Below are 17462 nucleotides of genomic sequence, written 5' to 3'. Positions count from 1 at the left end.
TTGCCTGCTTTAGGCGGAGCGAGCAACATATAGCGAGTGTTTCATGAAAGAATCGTAAACGATTGCACTCAAGCGATCGCAATGATTCTTTCAAATGTTGGTTGCTTGTAGGCGTAATTCGGCTACTCCACGTCGTGCTTTCACCGTGATATACCACGATGATTCTTGGTGATTTCAAGTATCAGATGCTAATGCATCATGCTACAATTTCCGTAAGCATTAATGATACCTATTTGCTCCGGCAAGCAAACAATTGAACGCAATCTATCGTTCATTTGGATACATAATTTTGTATCACTGGCGATAATATCTTAACGCTTCTCGCGATAGTGTTGAATGCAAGTGAACTTGGAAACAATAAATACTATCGTGTTTGAATCATTCAGTCTCCTTCTAGGGTATTCGGAACTCTTAAAAGCGAAAAACAATCAGCAGCGTTTCTATGGAAAACTTGTACGCGAGTGGAAATAGTTGAACGATAACTGATAAATCAAAGAACACATTTGCATGAAATATTGCTAGTGAGTGAACGTTTCCATGCTTGGCTGGCAGTACCTGAGAGCGAATATTAAAATTAATATTCTGGAAGTCCGCACCCTCGTTTTGATACATTGTCATACGAGAATCGTTTTCATCGTTTTCATTCGGGATTTGGTGTACACGCTCGTAAATTATAACTTTAAAATGAGTAACATTTGACGCAGATTCGTAAAAAGTGGAACAACTCTCAAATTGAGTAACTCCACAAATACTCAAAACTGAGTAACACTAGGCGTCTTTAAAATGAGTCATTATTACTCAAAATTTGCGTACGACATTACTCTTTTTTTTGGGTACAGTTCAGTTTCATTACTGGCTAGAAATCCGCCACGGCCAATAAACGACACCACATGTTCAGCAATAATTACCTTGTAATAAAAGTAAACAGTTAGAATGCCTTCTGAGGCGCACACAATTAAAAAACATATGTTACAAACTGAAGCACATCATAATCACCTTTCAAAATGGACATCGTCATATGCGACGTTACTCAGAAAGAAGTTATACGAAGGGAACCCAAAAAGTGAGTCTAAGTTACTCGAAATCGAAAAGGACTTCTACTCATTTTTTGACGTCTACGAACATCGTTCTAAACTGAGTCAGAGTTGCTCAGTTCATGAGTTATTATTTACGAGCGTGTACTAAAAAAAGCTTCGGGCTGTCAAAAAAGTGCATTGTTCAATACATCGAATGCATAGCGTTTATGGCGTTTATGCACTGTGTCCAAACCTTTTTTAAAAGCTGTTGGTATCCGTGTTTGTGTTGGGGCACGGGACACGACGGATACAGCAAACACAGCATACGGCTTCTTTTCAGTTTTATTCATTCGCTTGCTCTGAAACTGGCAGGATAGGTTTTCTTCCATCCAACCCGCATACATAAGCGAAAGCAACAATTTAATATAAAGTTACTGCACCAGTGGTAATGTGCTAAAACATTCATCGCCCTGATCTCTCTCACACGGTACGGTTCGTTTCGGTTTGGAACGCATCAAAATCGCGTTCGAAAGTGCTTTAATTTAGCTAGTTTGTGTCGTTTTTAACGTGTGGCCTGTCTGTTGGTTATCAGTGCTTAAGAAGGTAATTGTTGTGATGACAGGAGTATCCGTTCAGAGTGATTATATTGAGTGTAAAAAATTGTGCCATCATTCGGATGCTAAAGTGAATGGACAGAATTGTTACGACGACGACGACAACGGCAGCGACGTTTGCGGAATTCTAGCGCTTCTGTCTGGTAGTGGTGAAAGCATTCGTCGCACACATCAACCATTCCGGAGGAACATACAAAAAAGGTGCAAAAGTGCGATGCTCAGTTCTCGTAGAAAAGTCGATGACGGGCAAAGGAAATGTACTCTATCGTGTGTCTTTCACGTCCGAATGGAATGTTGTGCCCGGGTTTGATACAAGCAATAAGCAGAGCATAAAATCATGAACGGCAGCATAATGTATTATAACAAGCAGCCAATCAGAGGAAAATAGACGAAATATGCGAAATGACACGATGGCAGCGGGCGTTGGAAGAGATGAATTGCTTAATTTAATTTTTTATGGTTGACATCATTAAAAAACAGCACGATCCATATAATGCGAACAAATTTTTACCGTGTAATTTCAATGTTTTATACGTTAAACGACTTTTTTTCAAGAGGACTTTAATAATCATTTATGCCGTAATGTGGAATGCATCCGCTCATCTGAAATTTGCGTGTAACGTTAAATTAAAATGTTGATTGAGTTTGTTGAAGATTGTGTACCCTCAAGCTTTCTGTTGATAGGAAAATTTCCTCCAAAATAATTATTATGTAAAAAAAAATATAAACGGCTATTAAGGATTATCTTGCAGTAAAACTTCTTGTTATTGATAATCATTTTTGATTGGGTGTCATTCAGTGCCGAACTTCTCATATCATCAAGATCCCGCCGTAATCTGATCGCCAACACTTGTGTATTAAAAATGAATGGTAAAAGCAAGGTAGCTCCAGTTCATCATCGTAGTCGTTGTCGTCGTCGTCTTCGTCGTCATTCACCGACTATCCGAAGAGTTGTGCGTGTTTGTGTGTTACGTTGCCTGTATGGCAGTATTCCGTTCGATTTCACCAAATGGACAGTGTTGTGGCAGCAAAATTCCAAACAGCTGAAGCCAGGTTCCATTACACAAACTGTTTCTATTATTCCTACATTCAGTAGGTAATCGTGCGGGGAAAATCAGTTGACACAGAGTTTAGTTTTGAAACTGTGAATAAATTTACCACCGGTAAGAATCTCGAAAGTTGTCATGCATTGGAATTGAGTATTTTTGACCAACCATCGTTGTGTGTTACTGCACGGGAAAACTGAAATTCAAAAAATCACCTCGAATGGCCATAAACATGGCACTGTGAAGTAGCAAGCAAGGTACAGAGGTTTGTTTTCTACCTGTGCCCAGCCACTATCGGTTAGTGAAAAAGAGAGTTCGACTGTAAGAAAATATGAAAATGATACGTGTGTGCTTTTCACCGTGGTAAACGATACTTGCCTCCTCTGCTGTGTAGTTCCTGTACCTCTTTTCGCGAAGGGTGGTCTGCTGCTTTGTTCCAGTGAAACGAGAGCTACTTTCAGCCAGCGGAATACAAGTAAGTAAGTCGAAGCTGTTGTATACGACATGAGTAAACCACAACTTGTTTTTACGCATTTCCTACCAACGTTAATTGCAATCGAACTTAACAGTTACAACAAGCTCACATCGGGCGAAAACCTACCAGAAGAGGAAACTTCTTCCGTTCAACCTTGGATTGATCGTTCGATCGATCGGAGACGCGGCCGCTGTTGGGCAGCCCTGTCGAGTTAGTTTTTTTAGGTGTGCCCGCAGCGTACAAGCGAAGATAATTTTTGGAAAACAGTTATACAACACATTACTCCAAATTACCCTTGGGCTTAACCGTTCGAGAAAGATCTGTGATCTTAAGACACTGGAGTCTTCTCGTTATTGTTCAAATTAACGTTCGAGTTCGATAAAATACCTGCGTTTAAGCAGTTATTGAGCTCATCGAGATGTACAGATTTCCTTGGAAATGATTCAGCTTTCGGAAATATGAACTAAAACAACATGACTCTAGTTTAAGCTTGTGATAGTTTTTAATCGAACATGATTGATCGTTGTATTTTGACCATATCCATGTCAACCAACAAAAAATCTAATGCAAAATCCTCGACGATGAAATGCATGATAAAATTACTTATCCATATGTATACAAAGTTCTTATAAATATTGTTATTCAATCAATTTAATTCAATTAATGATCAGGTGAAATCGAGAAAACGTTTTGAATTATACGCCGCATTGATAAAAAGTTTTAGGCGTTGTATCGAGATACGGTTGGAGTTGGATAGCAAATTTTCTAATCTTCGATTCATTAAAAAAAATGTGGTTTGTACTGTTGGGCAAAAAAAAACATACATAGTAAAAAAACTTTAGCAATAAAAATCAAAACAAAATCAAAAATTAATTTTCTTCAAAATGCTAATTTTTTTGAAATTTCTTTTTATTTCAAATAAAACTACAAAAGGTTAGCTAAACATTGATGTTAGTCTGTTCATGATAAAAAGATTTAATTTTTCCAAAAAAACATCGATTTGTTTGATTGAATATGTTCCACAAAGTTGTAAACACTAATTTTGATATTTTTACCTTCAATAGCAAAGCCTTGGTACTACATTCCGATTCGGAACTCGACCTTCTGTTTATTATACACAGTCTTCGCAGCCAACTGTAAAATGAACAAGACAATTGCGAGGCTATGGCTACGATCCTACTGACACTAACAGTCTCTCCCGAGCCGAGACTCTAACCTACGACGACTGGCTTGCTAGGCCAGCATCGTACCTCAAGACCAACTGAGAGGGGCCCACCTTTAATACTGCAAGTTATACAGCCCCTTAGGTTGTATGTAATGGGGGCGTGGGACTAAACACTCTAATTAGAGGAATTTTTAGTTACAAAGGTCATTAAGTTCGCAGACGGAATCAACTCGTTTCTTCAGTGGCTTACGTTTTTCTATTCTCAGCCTTTCCTTGAACTCTTTTTTTTTAGTAAAATACAACTCAAACTCGATTATAGATGAAGTCTTGTAAGTCGGCGTGTTACGAGTATTTGATTAACTAAACTCACATCACAGCTGCGATGTTTCTTACAACAGATTTAACTCGATTGTAAAATAAAAATATGATAACTTATATTCCTCTCCAGTAATCCTTTTAAATTATTGAATGGCTCCGACAGCTTCCCTATGGTATGTCGACATAAATCAGATCCACATCGTGTATTACAATTTTTTTTCATCTAACAAAAACCTCCTTCCTGTGACCTTGGCGGGGATGCAAAGGCTAACATGGTCTCCAAATAGTTAACACACTAACATCCCTTCCCTCTTCACACCTGATTGTAAGGACGTGCCCGGCGTCGTATTGACCCTTCAAAATATTGAGTCACTAAAACTTGTACAGTGAGAAGGGTCGGTCACTCCCAATTTCATTCAGTTGATTCATTGTGCAATTTTACTGATTCGGATCAATCACGGAGTGCAACCATTGATATGTACAGTCAGTCAAGCTAAGCTATGCTAAGCTTGAAACCTTCTCCTTTTGTATGGATCCTCAAAAATTTCCGCATGGGTTGCAACGCTTTTTCAGATAGCACCTTCCTTCCCATGAGTGTTACGTATTATGGACGTCCCAATACGATATTTTATCTCTAGATACGTCATATATGAAATAGAAAAATAAAATTTCTGCTATATACAGGGAGTTAGGGAGCTCACTTAAAATCCTTCAAGGAGTGATAGAGGACCCTATTCGATGAAAAAAATCCTTCTACGCATACCTCTAAAATTTAACTACTGCAGAGTTATTCACTATTTTCAGTTTTCGGTCATGTTTGCCTTTTACGAGATCTAGTACAAGAAGTGTGATAGCTAGCTCAATTCTGTTGGTTTCGTTAGAAAACTGAGATAATTTCGTTCAGTGTAGAAAGATCAAAAAATTTCTGCTGTGTTTCAAGCATTGATCTAGTATGCAGTGCATGCTGTGTACAAGACGTCAACGACGCGTTTACGTCAAAACAGTGGAGCAGAAAATTGAGAATCTTTACCACACTACATAAAGGCGCAGCTTATTGCTTTTTAAGTGAAATAGCAGCTAAACTATGGGGTCAGATGATTGGTGTTAAAGAACAACTTGTAGAGCAGACTATAGTTTTTCATTTGCTTAACAACAAAACCCATGTTCATCACACATTTTAGAGAGAAAATTTCAGTTTAGTTTTAAAAAAACATTTGATTTCACATTTGTTCTTTGCTAAGTGCTGCTTATACTGTCTAATTAAACGTTTTTAAGACACTAATGATTACGAAATTTTCTCAGCTTTCCAACGAAACCAATGGAACTGGGCCGGCTATCATACTTCTTGTGCTAGACTTGGCGATATTCCGTCTGTAGTGTTTTTTTGTTGTTCAAACAACGTTTATTTGACACGGCCAAATGCGTCTAAATCAGAATTAATTCTATCTCCTTGAAAAACAAATCCAACAATACTTAAATTTAGGTTTGTCTTATTTAACCTGATCAAATCAAATTGATTGTATTATCTTTGTTTATTCTGATTGGATCAAATTTGTTGGATCTGGGAGTTTACGCGTTTTTTATGTGGATTGCGGCATTAACGCGTTTCTTTATGCGGATTTTATACGCGCTTTGTATCCCCCACGCAAAAAAGACTTTAGCGCATTACAAAATTGTCCACCATATTATCTATCCAACAATATATTAGCTATTTTAATCCATCATGCGGTTATACTGTTATTGTCGTTCGAAATCTGATGGAACAATTACCAGTTTCAATTAAAAAATGGCTTTACTTCACAACTTCACAATTTCATATAAAACGCATAGTTGGTATTTAGTTTCAGTGGTCCCCGTGGTTCTGTGGTTGGCGATGTCGGTCGGTTAGCTCTCCCACACGGTTGCGATATCGAGTCAAGGATCTTCTCGAGCTGGAAACTTTCTCGACTCAGCACTGGGGCACGGTGTATCGTTGTACTTATCCTACAAAATGCAAAATGTGCCGAAAACAATATCGATAGCGGATTCTCTCAACTAATCTAGTTGATCGAGACCTCTATTAGCCCCAAGGCTAAGCGTGCGATATTGTTGTTTTGGTATTTAGTTTCTCTAGCGTAAAAACATCACATGATTAGAAAAAAAAGTTTTATTTTAGAAATAATCCTATAAAATTTAATTCAGCTTTCAATCTAGTCAAAATTTCCAAATTTTATGAAGTATCGGGGGAACCTTCAGCTGGTCTTGAGGTACGATGCTGGCCTAACTAGCCAGTCGTCGTAGGTTCGAGTCCCGGCTCGGGAGACACTGTTAGTGTCAGTAGGATCCAGGCTTCTTCCGTTCTCTTGATTTTTGCTCAAATTTCCTTCTCTACCTGCCAAACCCCTTGGAGAACTAGACTTTCTCTCTCACACAGAGTGAGTAATTATCAACATTTAGGCGTAGAGTATTTTAGTCGCAGAGTTTCTTTTCACTCTTAATCATCGCGTGTTAGGGGTAAACATTTGTTTGCTCTCTCAGTTTAAGAGGGAGTAGTTTTCGTTAGCTTCTCCTTTACTAGAAGAGAAGTTGGCCAAATATCAAAGGTTCAGGCTCACATTGAAGCCACATCCTAACCGTTTTCGAATTTAATATTATAGGAAGATTCACAACCCACCATGGGTGCGTATTCTGCAGAAAGTTCGGTTTTATACTGTTTTTGCCGCACCCCAGAGCGATGAGAACGGTAACGCAATGCTCAGTTGATCGTCGAGCAATTTATTTCACTTTTCTTGCGTGCGCGGATGAGCAATTTACAAGAGTTTCACTAGGTTTTTACTCTGTCAAATTAGGAGCGTTTTTTCGCCAGAGAAACTATTACTCTGCGCTCTCTCTACAGCAGATGGTGTGATGCACATTGAATGTAAGCTCACAGTTGTTAAGAGGGAAGAAAACTGTTTTCTCTTTAAGATGAAGATGAGCAAAACAAAGCCTGGTAGGATCGTCGCGCTAGCCCCGCAATTGTCTTGTACATTAAACAGTTAACTACGAAGTCTGTGTAAAATAAACAGAAGGTCAAGTTCCGATACGGGATGTAGCACCAAGGCTTTGCTTTTTTACGTATGGGTACCGCTAGTTGTCTGTGAAAAAATTGTTGAAAGTTAACGGAGACAAATGCTTGACCACGCATTTCATGTTTATGTTTATGTACTTTATGTTTTCCCAAGATTTTTTCATTGAATCGTATCTCGCAAGTTTCGGCAGCAGCAGCAGTGAATGGATGCACCAACATACCGAGGCTAGTAATCCATTTACGTTACTTACAGTTCGTTTACTGGCCTAGCTGTCGTGTGACGATTCTACAAAAGCGATATCGAAACTCATTAGACCCAATCGCATGGGAATTGGGCATCCTTCCGGAAGACACTCAGAAGGCTGAGAATAAATGGGGTTTTGAAACAGTTCGCCCAGAAGGTAAAATCAGCCAGAGCAGCAAAAAGCGTGTTTGGTCGACGACACATTTAGGTTTTGATTGAAATCTATTACAAAGAAAGTTTAGCCACCTGCAGTGGGACGTTCCGGAATCTGTTATTCGATAGCAGTGAATCGCCATTTGAGCATAACGTTCTTTTTATTTCTGAACAATCGAATCTAGAGAAGGTAATAAAGTTGGTCAAGACAATTCCTGCTGCTCTGGAGAAGTTTTTTTTATTAGGGGGAATGTTTTGTGATGAATTAATTATTTACTAATATTTATTCAGAATTTATATTGTGTGTTCTGCAACAAACGGTGACATATCAACACTAATACATATACCGTGGAATGGGGTGAAATTGATCTGTGGGGTGAAATTGATCATCTGAAAATTCGTGATAAAAAATACTAATCAAAAGATATTGCTCTTACAACACTAGGCAATGTTAACGTGTCCTTAAACGCAACATTTGTATGATTCACATAGCTGTCAAAGTTAACCCTCGCATGCCCGGTGTAATTTTTCATATTTTCGAAAAATTCTTCTAACTCAGTCAAAACTCAATCAAATTTGATCAAACAAGTTTCCAAATAACAGAAAAAAGTATTGAATTTACTTAAAGTAATCATAGTTGAGGGTTAATTAATTACGTTAAATTTGGAGAAGCGAGTAAAGTTTGATAAAAGCTCAAAAAATGTAATTTTCAACAATGATCATTCCATACCATTAAAGAAATACTGATGAATTCGCAGGAAACCACAAAGATTTTAATTTCAGAGCTAGTTTTTGAGCTTTTGCAACAAAGCGAATTGAAATCGGTCTAACGACGATCAAATAAGAGCAAATTTAGCAACAAGCAGCTCGTGAACCAGAATAAACAAATTTTAACCTAAAATATCGTTATTGTCGTTTCCAAACTAGCTGTGATTGATATTTTCCAGTACAGAAATCATCATTTATCTTAACCATATCGAAAAAATGGACATTGCCAAAATAATGTATGGATTTCAATGGTGATCAATTTCACCCCAATTTAACACATAGTACCTTATAGAATTATCGAATTTATTTCATGAAGTAGACCTAAACCTAACCTTACCTATCTTATCGACTATAAAGTGAGCTAATCGTTGTAATTGAGGATTGCAATGATTTTTGTCGGAACTCATTGATTATATTGTTTGACATATTTTCTAATGTTTTCACATTAGTAAGCCTGTGTAGTTCATTCGTACTAAACCAGCGAGGACGCTTCAATATCATTTTCAGAAGTTTATTCTGAATCCTTTGAAGCGTCTTCTTCTTCTCAATGTGCTTCTTAATTTAATAAATGGCCCTTAGTATTTAACTTGATCAAACCAATTTAGGTTTGCACCGTTCATCTAAACAACATGATTATTAGTGGGTTTGAGAAAAGAAACTCTTAGTTTATGAGGAAAAATAATTAATTGTGTTGCATAAGGAGAAATCTTCCATTTCTGCAATTATGAAGAAAATATATCTAGACTTTTTTGCAGCCGACTGCATATGACACGAAGGCTTTTTCCTTTTACGGAAATGCTTGTATCGTTACAAAACAGAGATTTCTCACATCCTGGTAGTAGATCAGGAAGATCAGAAGTAAAAAGATTATATAAGACTGGGCCCAAGATACTTCCTTGAGGCACACCAGCTCTAACAGGCAATCTATCAGATTTACCATTCAAATAATTAACCTGAAGAGTGCGGTCAGTCAAGTTACTTTGAATAATGTTTGTGTGAAGGAAAATGGAAATTGGACATTTTAGCTATCAAACCTTTATGCCAAACACTGTCGAATGCCTTTTCTGTATCTAGAAGAGCAGCTCCAGTGGAATAACCTTCAGATTTATTAGTACGAATCATATTAGTTACTCTAAGTAACTGATGAATAGTCGTGTGCTTATGGCGAAATCCAAACAGCTAATTTGAATTGAATTTTCGTTAATATGTATCATCAATCTATTAACAATTATTCTTTCAAAAAGTTTGCCTATAAAAGAGAGTAAACTAATTGGATGATAACTTGATGCTTCAGCTGGATTTTTTCAGGTTTTAAAATTGGAGTGATTTTGGTATTTTTCCATTTTGAGGTAAAATATGCTAATTCAAAGCATCTGTTAAAAATTCTCACCAAGAAATTCAAACAGCTTTCGGGAAGATTTTTGAGGAAGATATAAAAAATCCCATCATCTCCTGGTGCTTTCATGTTTTTGAAATTCTTGATAATAGTTTGTATTTCATTCAAGTTTGTTTTCAGTACCTCTTCAGAAAGACATTCTTGACTGGTGATCTGATCATACTTTTGTAATACTTCATTTTCAATAGGACTCATTACGTTCAAATTGGAATTATGAACACTCTCGAACTGCTGGGCAAGTTTTTGAGTTTTTTGTTTATTCGTAAGAAATATGTGGTCGCCTTTTTTAAGGACTGGAAAGCTTCCAGTAAGGTTTGGAATATGGTTTTAGTTGTTCAACTTATCTCATGAAATGCACTAATTAGAGCTGTACATTAACCCACGGCAAGGTGAACCGTCTCCGCAACGCATAACGCGCCAGCATGTAAACGGCCTAATACTAAGCCTCGAGCTGTTGGTAAAATACGACCGTTCTGCAAGGCAGTTCAAGTCGTACTACCCTGGAGAAGTTTCTATGCATTTTAATGGAGTGTAATGTATATTTCAATCTAACCCAAAGTGGAAGAATTTCACAACTTGCTTCAAATTCTGTGAACGCATACATTTTTGACTCTGAGAACACTGAAAATAATAATGCCTCAAAGCGGTGCAGATTATTGTCAAACGGTGTAAAGAATTCTGACTTGGTGTTGCACAGTACCAGGATTAAAGATTATTTTTTAAACTCAGTTACACACACATCTATCTATGGGCGTGCATAATTATGAGGAAAACCCACGAAATTGGGGAATCCCATTTTTACTGCACAATTGGTTGTAGTTAAGAGCAAACCATCAGAGACAAGAGTTAAAATCCACTCGACTGCGATTCACAATCGCACTTCAAAGGAGGCCTTTTTTAGATGGATTAATCTTTCCGTCGGGTCCGGGAGGATTTAATCAAACTCTCCTTCGCTCCCTCTCGTGATGATACCAGAATGTGAGCACAGACGTTGTTTGAACACGACTCACTAAACATCGCATCAAATGCGAGTAAATAAGGTTCATATTCGGTGATAATGAAGTTGATAGTCCCGTTGGTAGTTTGTTGGAGCAGTTTTTCATTTGCTTTGAACGAAAATGACACCTGTGTTACACCTTCCAATACACCGGGAATTTGTGTGCCAGTTAAGCAGTGCAATTACGCTATTAGTATTATCCGAAAACAAAATGCTACTTTGGAAGATTCGCAATACTTAGACAACAGTGTATGCGCTAATATATCGGAATCAAAACCTCTTCCACTAGTAAGTTTGGCGTGACCAGTGGTGTGACCTATCGACAAATAATACAACTTTGGGTATTATTTACAGATATGCTGTCCCATTTTACCTAATACAGAAGAATGTGGATCATTGGATCTGGGAGTTCGCATTATAGGTGGTAGCAAAACACAATTAGGGCAACATCCTTGGACAGCGTTACTCATCTTCAAAGAAATCAAAGGTAGAAAACATCTACGATGTGGCGGCTCACTAATCAATTCTAGATATGTGCTCACAGCTGCACATTGCTTCACGGAAAGAAAATGGAAACTGTATGTCAGTTCGACTGAGCATTTGTTCGTATTGAAAATAAAATGTAATTTATAATCGTTCTCAGGTCCATGGTACAGTTGAGTCAATGGAATGCAGGAAAAAAGGTCAACTGTACTATCGTAAACAATGATGAGGTTTGTCGACGAGATTACAGTTATGAAAGTATTATTTCTCATCCTGATTATCAGGAGAGGAAAGATAACAAGGAACACGATATTGCTTTAATTAGACTAGCAGAGGAAGTTGAATTCGACACATACGTTCGACCAGTTTGTCTCCCAATGGAAGCTTCAATCCAAGAGTTACCAGTGGAAAACGAAGATTTCACTGTAATGGGTTGGGGCGCAACCGAAACTGGTAAATTATTTGACAATCACTACATTTTTTAAAACATACTAGATTTTGACTCTATTTGCAGAAACGTCAAGTGACATGCTACTACATGTTGATTTGGTTGGTAGAAACAATAATGTGTGTAACAAAGCTTATTCTCCGATTGGTATTTCGTTAACCGACGCACATCTTTGCATGGGCGGTGATAAGAAAATAGATAGTTGCAAAGGAGATTCGGGTGGACCGCTGGTTAGATTAGTCAATTCTCTCTGGTACCAGGTCGGTATTGTCAGTTTCGGACCAGAAAACTGTGGTACCAAAGGCATACCCGGTGTTTATACAAACGTGACGAAATACGTCGATTGGATAGTGCAGACTGTGCTTGAGTATTATCGCGTGGGCGAACCCACAACTGAGCAAACACTTGAATTTACAAATTAATAAACATTAAAGAAAACAGAATGAAGCCTTGGAAGTTGACCTTTTGTTTATCATACACAGACTCCGTAGCCAACTGTTTAATGTACAGGACAATTTTCAAAAGGGCGTATGCATTTTGCCATAGGTTATCATTTCAAAGCATTGTAGCTCAGACCTTTGATTGTAGGGAAAAACTGTCTGAGAGAGAATTGCAGAAAAAAAGAGTACTCTCGTGGAAAAAAAATATACACGCTGAAAAAAAAACTGAATTTCAGTGCGAAAATTTCTAAATTTCGATTTACGAAAAAAGAGTTTAATTTTTACTTAACTTCAACAAAATTTTTGGTAAACAGTCCAGGATGGGGAAATGAAATTTTTTTTTTATTAAAGTTAAACTTCTCTGAACATCCGTAATGGCTATGAAACCTTTGAATCACTTTTTGGTCAATCGCACGGTATATATTAAGATGGCTTGACAAAATATTTTTTTTCAAATTCTTCTATCACCAATGTTTAGTGGTTAATTTGTGAGTTCGAAATCCAATTTGTGGTTAAGTGGTTTTCGAGAAATTTTCAAAAAACTGAGTACAAACCATCTTGAAATATGACTTAGCTTCAAATGATTCGGACAACGATGATATATATATATATATATATATATATATATATATATATATATATATATATATATATATATATATATATATATATATATATATATATATATATATATATATATATATATATATATATATATATATATATATCAATCGAAAGCTCTTAATTTGTGGTTCACGAAAATGTAATTTCAAGGTCATTATTACTAGTGTTTGTACGTAGATTTGTGTTTTATTGTTCACGTAGTTCTACGTTTTGTTTATTTGTATCGTATTAATTGATATTTTTTGGTGAACAATTACAAAACATTTCTTACTTTGCGTGACGTTTCGGCCTACTGTTGCGTTTCAGCCATCTTCTGACGCCTGCAATTTTATTTAAAAAACAAAAATTTTTTTGAAAATACATAAAAAAAACACATAAAAACGTTTTGTTATAATTGTCGCTTTTTTCTTTCACAACTCACAATTCGATCGCCGCAGCTTTTCGTCACCTCTTTCAGCGCCGCACGATCAGGTATCACTGTCTGGCGGGTGTGCTGTGATGCTGTGTTGATCGTCGCATTTGTTTCCTCTCCACCGTCCGCTGTTTGTACCTTGCCGTAGCTTTACCACAAGCGCATTGTAGTTGGTGTTGAACGTTCCGCACTCACGCTGGAGGTTCACCGCGTTGCGTTCGCCAACCAACTTGATGTGGAATGTCTCTGCTGTGATTCTGCTTTCCTGGTCAACAATACGTTCTAGGATCGTCACTTTTTCGAAATCAAAGCGAAAGCGAAAGCGAGGCTGTCAGATTTGGCATTGTGAATTTGCGAATTGAGTGTTGATTATATAATTGATAATTTTTCAGCGAAGACACCTTATAAAAAGATGTTCTGAAAATTTCTGACAAACTTTTGTTAAGTTTTCAAAGATGAATAAAGTTTATTCTGTGACCCCCACACAACACTGGGTCCCGGACCCCCACTATCTTAAATCCGGCTCTGCTACTGGTCGAATTTGGGTTGCTTTCCTTTGAAAGTACATTTTCGTTACCGGTATCCTTTTTACCAACAAATTTACACACATTCATTTTGCGCCTGGTTGGCTACCTGAAATAGCAAGTGGGATAGCTTAGTTACACGAATCTCGATATTTACCATATTCCCCACACGCACGCTCAGTATAGCAGCGACAAACACGAACAAATAAACAAAACGTAGAACTACGTGAACAATAAAACACACATTACTGTACAAACACTAGTAATTATGACCTTAAAATTGCATTTTCGTGAACCACAAATTAAGAGCTTTCGATTGATATATATATATATATATATATATATATATATATATATATATATATATATATATATATATATATATATATATATATATATATATATATATATATATATATATATATATATATATATATATATATATATATATATATATATATATATATATATATATATATATATATATATATATATATATATATATATATATATATATATCATCGTTGTCCGATTCATTTGAAGCTAAATCATGTTTCAAGATGGTTTGTACTCAGTTTTTTGAAAATTTCTCGAAAACCACTTAACCACAAATAACCACAAATTGGATTTCGAACTCACAAATTAACCACTAAACATTGGTGATAAAAGAATTTAAAAAAAATATTTTGTCAAGCCATCTTGATATATACCGTGCGATTGACCAAAAAGTGATTCAAAGGTTTCATAGCCATTACGGATTTTCAGAGAAATTTTAAGATACGCATCTTTTAATATTGAAAGATAGGTGACCAATCCACCTGAAAGTTAGATATAAATTTTACTTTTTCATCAGATTGAGGCGTAGTGTCTTCCTAAATTTTTTACGAAGTTGATGAGTAAAATTATCATAATATTCAACAACTACCGTCTCCCGATCTTCTGTTAGCGGTGTGAGTGTTGTGTAAGATTTACTGTATTGGGTTCGTTTCTTTGTATCAAAAATAGCTTAGATGGTTCTTCTTTTACATCCATTCTGCTCACCAATTTCAAAAATATATTCCATTTCATTTTTCTTTCCTTCATTACTGAGAGGTGAAGATTCCATTCGGTGGATCATATGGTAAAAAGCAGCCATTTTATGCAGGAAGGAATGGTTCGAAGTGCTAGGTATTACCCGTTTTGTATGCGTGGGCTTCCTAAAGATTTCGAATTCAAAGTGGTTGGAGTTTTTAACAACAACTACATCCAAAAAAGGAAGCCTGTTGTTTTGTTCAATTTTCAAAGTAAATCGGATGTTTTTATGAATACCATTCAAAATTTCTAAAACACTTTCTAAGTCACCCTGTTTTAAAATGCAAAAAATATCATTCGCGTACCTCCACCAACGATCTGGTAAGAAGTCTTTTTCTTTCAGTTTATTTTTTAAATGTGCCATAAAAAGTGCACATAGGAAAGGTGAAAGAGGATTCCCCATCGGTGCTCCTTTTGTTTGTTTATAAAATTTCCCTCGAAATGAAAAATATTCATCTTCCATGCAAAGTCGAGTTAGCTTCAAGTAACTGCGTACTTGCGGTTTCCAAAGGTTATCACATCGTTGGGAGAGAAGCCAAATGATTTATAGCTTCTTTCACTGGAACACTTGGGAAGAGTGCTGTGACATCAAAAGAAACTAATATCTCGTCGTTGAAAAAAACGCGGATTGCATTGATTATTTTAAAACTTCGTTCGGAAAATTGGTTCAATTGGTAGGTTAACACTGCTGTTCACCTAATTTTTTTCTTGCATCTCATAGCATATTTTCTGAGCTTTCTAATGCTACTCTCAGATTGAAAACCGGCGAACAAGGTCAAAATCGCATTTTTCTAAGATAATCCAAGATGGCGGCCAAATTCAAGCTGGCGGCCAAAATTCTGATCACTCCAAATGAAAGCCCTATCATTCCTCTTCACAGAAAAGTGCTACTCACACATAAAATAAAAATAAAATTTGTAACGGCCTTACTGTCCCTTTTCTTTAACTTTATCACTTCAAACTTAAGCTTGGAAGTATTAAGTTTTCTACGAAAAGACGCTCTTTTGTGAGTTATTTGTGATTCTGCTACAGATAACAGATATTCATTGAAAAGTACGCTCAATATACCAAATCAATTCCTTGGCAGTAAGCAGACTAGATGACTATCTGAATAGAAAGTATTCGGAAGTAGTCGAATTTCATCATATAAATTTTCATCATATTTGTAAAAACTCGAAAGTTAACAGCTGCATTCCCGTCACCCCATTTGCGTACTCCACAATGTTTGGTTTTCATCGTTTTTTTGAAAAGAGAGTCTCATCTGTAGTTATTGCCATAAATTGAAAGAAACATGCACCACTACACCGCCGTTCAAAGTATAAGTGGAGTCACAACGCCATCAATTTCGCATTCTGCAACACAAAGTAGTACTAGTGATGTCATTTCCTTTGATGTGTAAATTGCGCATTTGTTTTCACGATTGTCAATGTTTTGATACACGTGGTCGTTTGCGATGTGAGAATAAGAAAAGAAAATTAAAACTGGCTCAAATAGTAATTTGCTGACGCGATGATTATGTAATGCGTTGAAATTCATTTCAAGGATCGGAAGAACTAAATGGTTGAAAATCTTGTCGGGTGTGGTTGTTTTCCATATACCACACAAGAAAAAAATCTCACAAATAAAAAAAAACCGCATGCAAAAAGTCGCACAAACAAACATTGCACAAAAACAGGTTTGACTGACTTCCCTAAAAATACACAATTGTGTACTTTGGAACAACGCTAGTTTCGTTTCTCTAAGAGTAGCAAATAATTAAGACATTTTGAACACTTACGGTTAATAAGAGCTATGAGAGAAACATTTTAACAACTTTTGGGTCAGAATCGAGCTTATCAAACCAGGGTTTCCAATACAAATGAATTCTCCAATTGAATTGAAACTCTGAGTTTTCCCAGTATTTTTTTATTGAGCAACTCGCAATACCCTAGGCAAGTAATCCATTCATGTTAGTTACAGTTCGTTTACTGACCTAGCTGCTGTGTGACGATTCTGCAGAAGCGATATCGAAACCCCAATCACATGGGAATTGGGCATCCTTCCGGAAGACACTCAGGAAGCTGGGAATAAACGGGGTTTCGAAACAGTTCGATCAGAAGGTGAAACCAGCCCGAGCAACGAAAAGCGTTTTTGGTCGCAAATTTAGGTTTTGATTGAAATTCATCATAATCGAAATTCAGCGACCTAGTTTGGAACTAGAATGTTATTTTTTATTTCTG

The 17462-nt window shown here is 36.6% G+C and overlaps 2 protein-coding genes across 12 annotated transcripts in view; both read left to right on the top strand.

Annotated features, from left to right (window-relative positions):
* The first annotated feature begins 1313 nt into the window (after positions 1-1313).
* LOC129732636 (rap guanine nucleotide exchange factor 2) overlaps positions 1314-17462 on the top strand; it is a 58793-nt gene continuing 42644 nt past the window's right edge. For 3 of the 11 annotated variants that reach the window (XM_055693675.1, XM_055693676.1, XM_055693667.1), the window contains exons 1-2: positions 1315-1619; positions 2619-3151. The gene's annotated coding sequence lies outside the window, so the exon portion shown is untranslated. Of the gene's footprint in view, positions 1620-2603; positions 3156-17462 lie in introns of those variants that run through there. The other 8 variants (XR_008729306.1, XM_055693677.1, XM_055693674.1 and 5 more) reach the window with 7 other exon arrangements.
* LOC129732638 (CLIP domain-containing serine protease B15-like) lies at positions 11216-13083 on the top strand. Its single transcript, XM_055693685.1, has 4 exons — positions 11216-11529; positions 11596-11819; positions 11885-12177; positions 12239-13083. The coding sequence occupies exons 1-4, from the start codon at positions 11302-11304 to the stop codon at positions 12592-12594; spliced, it is 1101 nt and encodes a 366-aa protein (XP_055549660.1). The 5' UTR covers positions 11216-11301; the 3' UTR covers positions 12595-13083.

Source organism: Wyeomyia smithii, chromosome 3, assembly GCF_029784165.1.
Source record: "Wyeomyia smithii strain HCP4-BCI-WySm-NY-G18 chromosome 3, ASM2978416v1, whole genome shotgun sequence".
Classification (NCBI taxonomy): domain Eukaryota; kingdom Metazoa; phylum Arthropoda; class Insecta; order Diptera; family Culicidae; genus Wyeomyia; species Wyeomyia smithii.
This window is presented reverse-complemented; position numbering and strand designations above follow the sequence as displayed.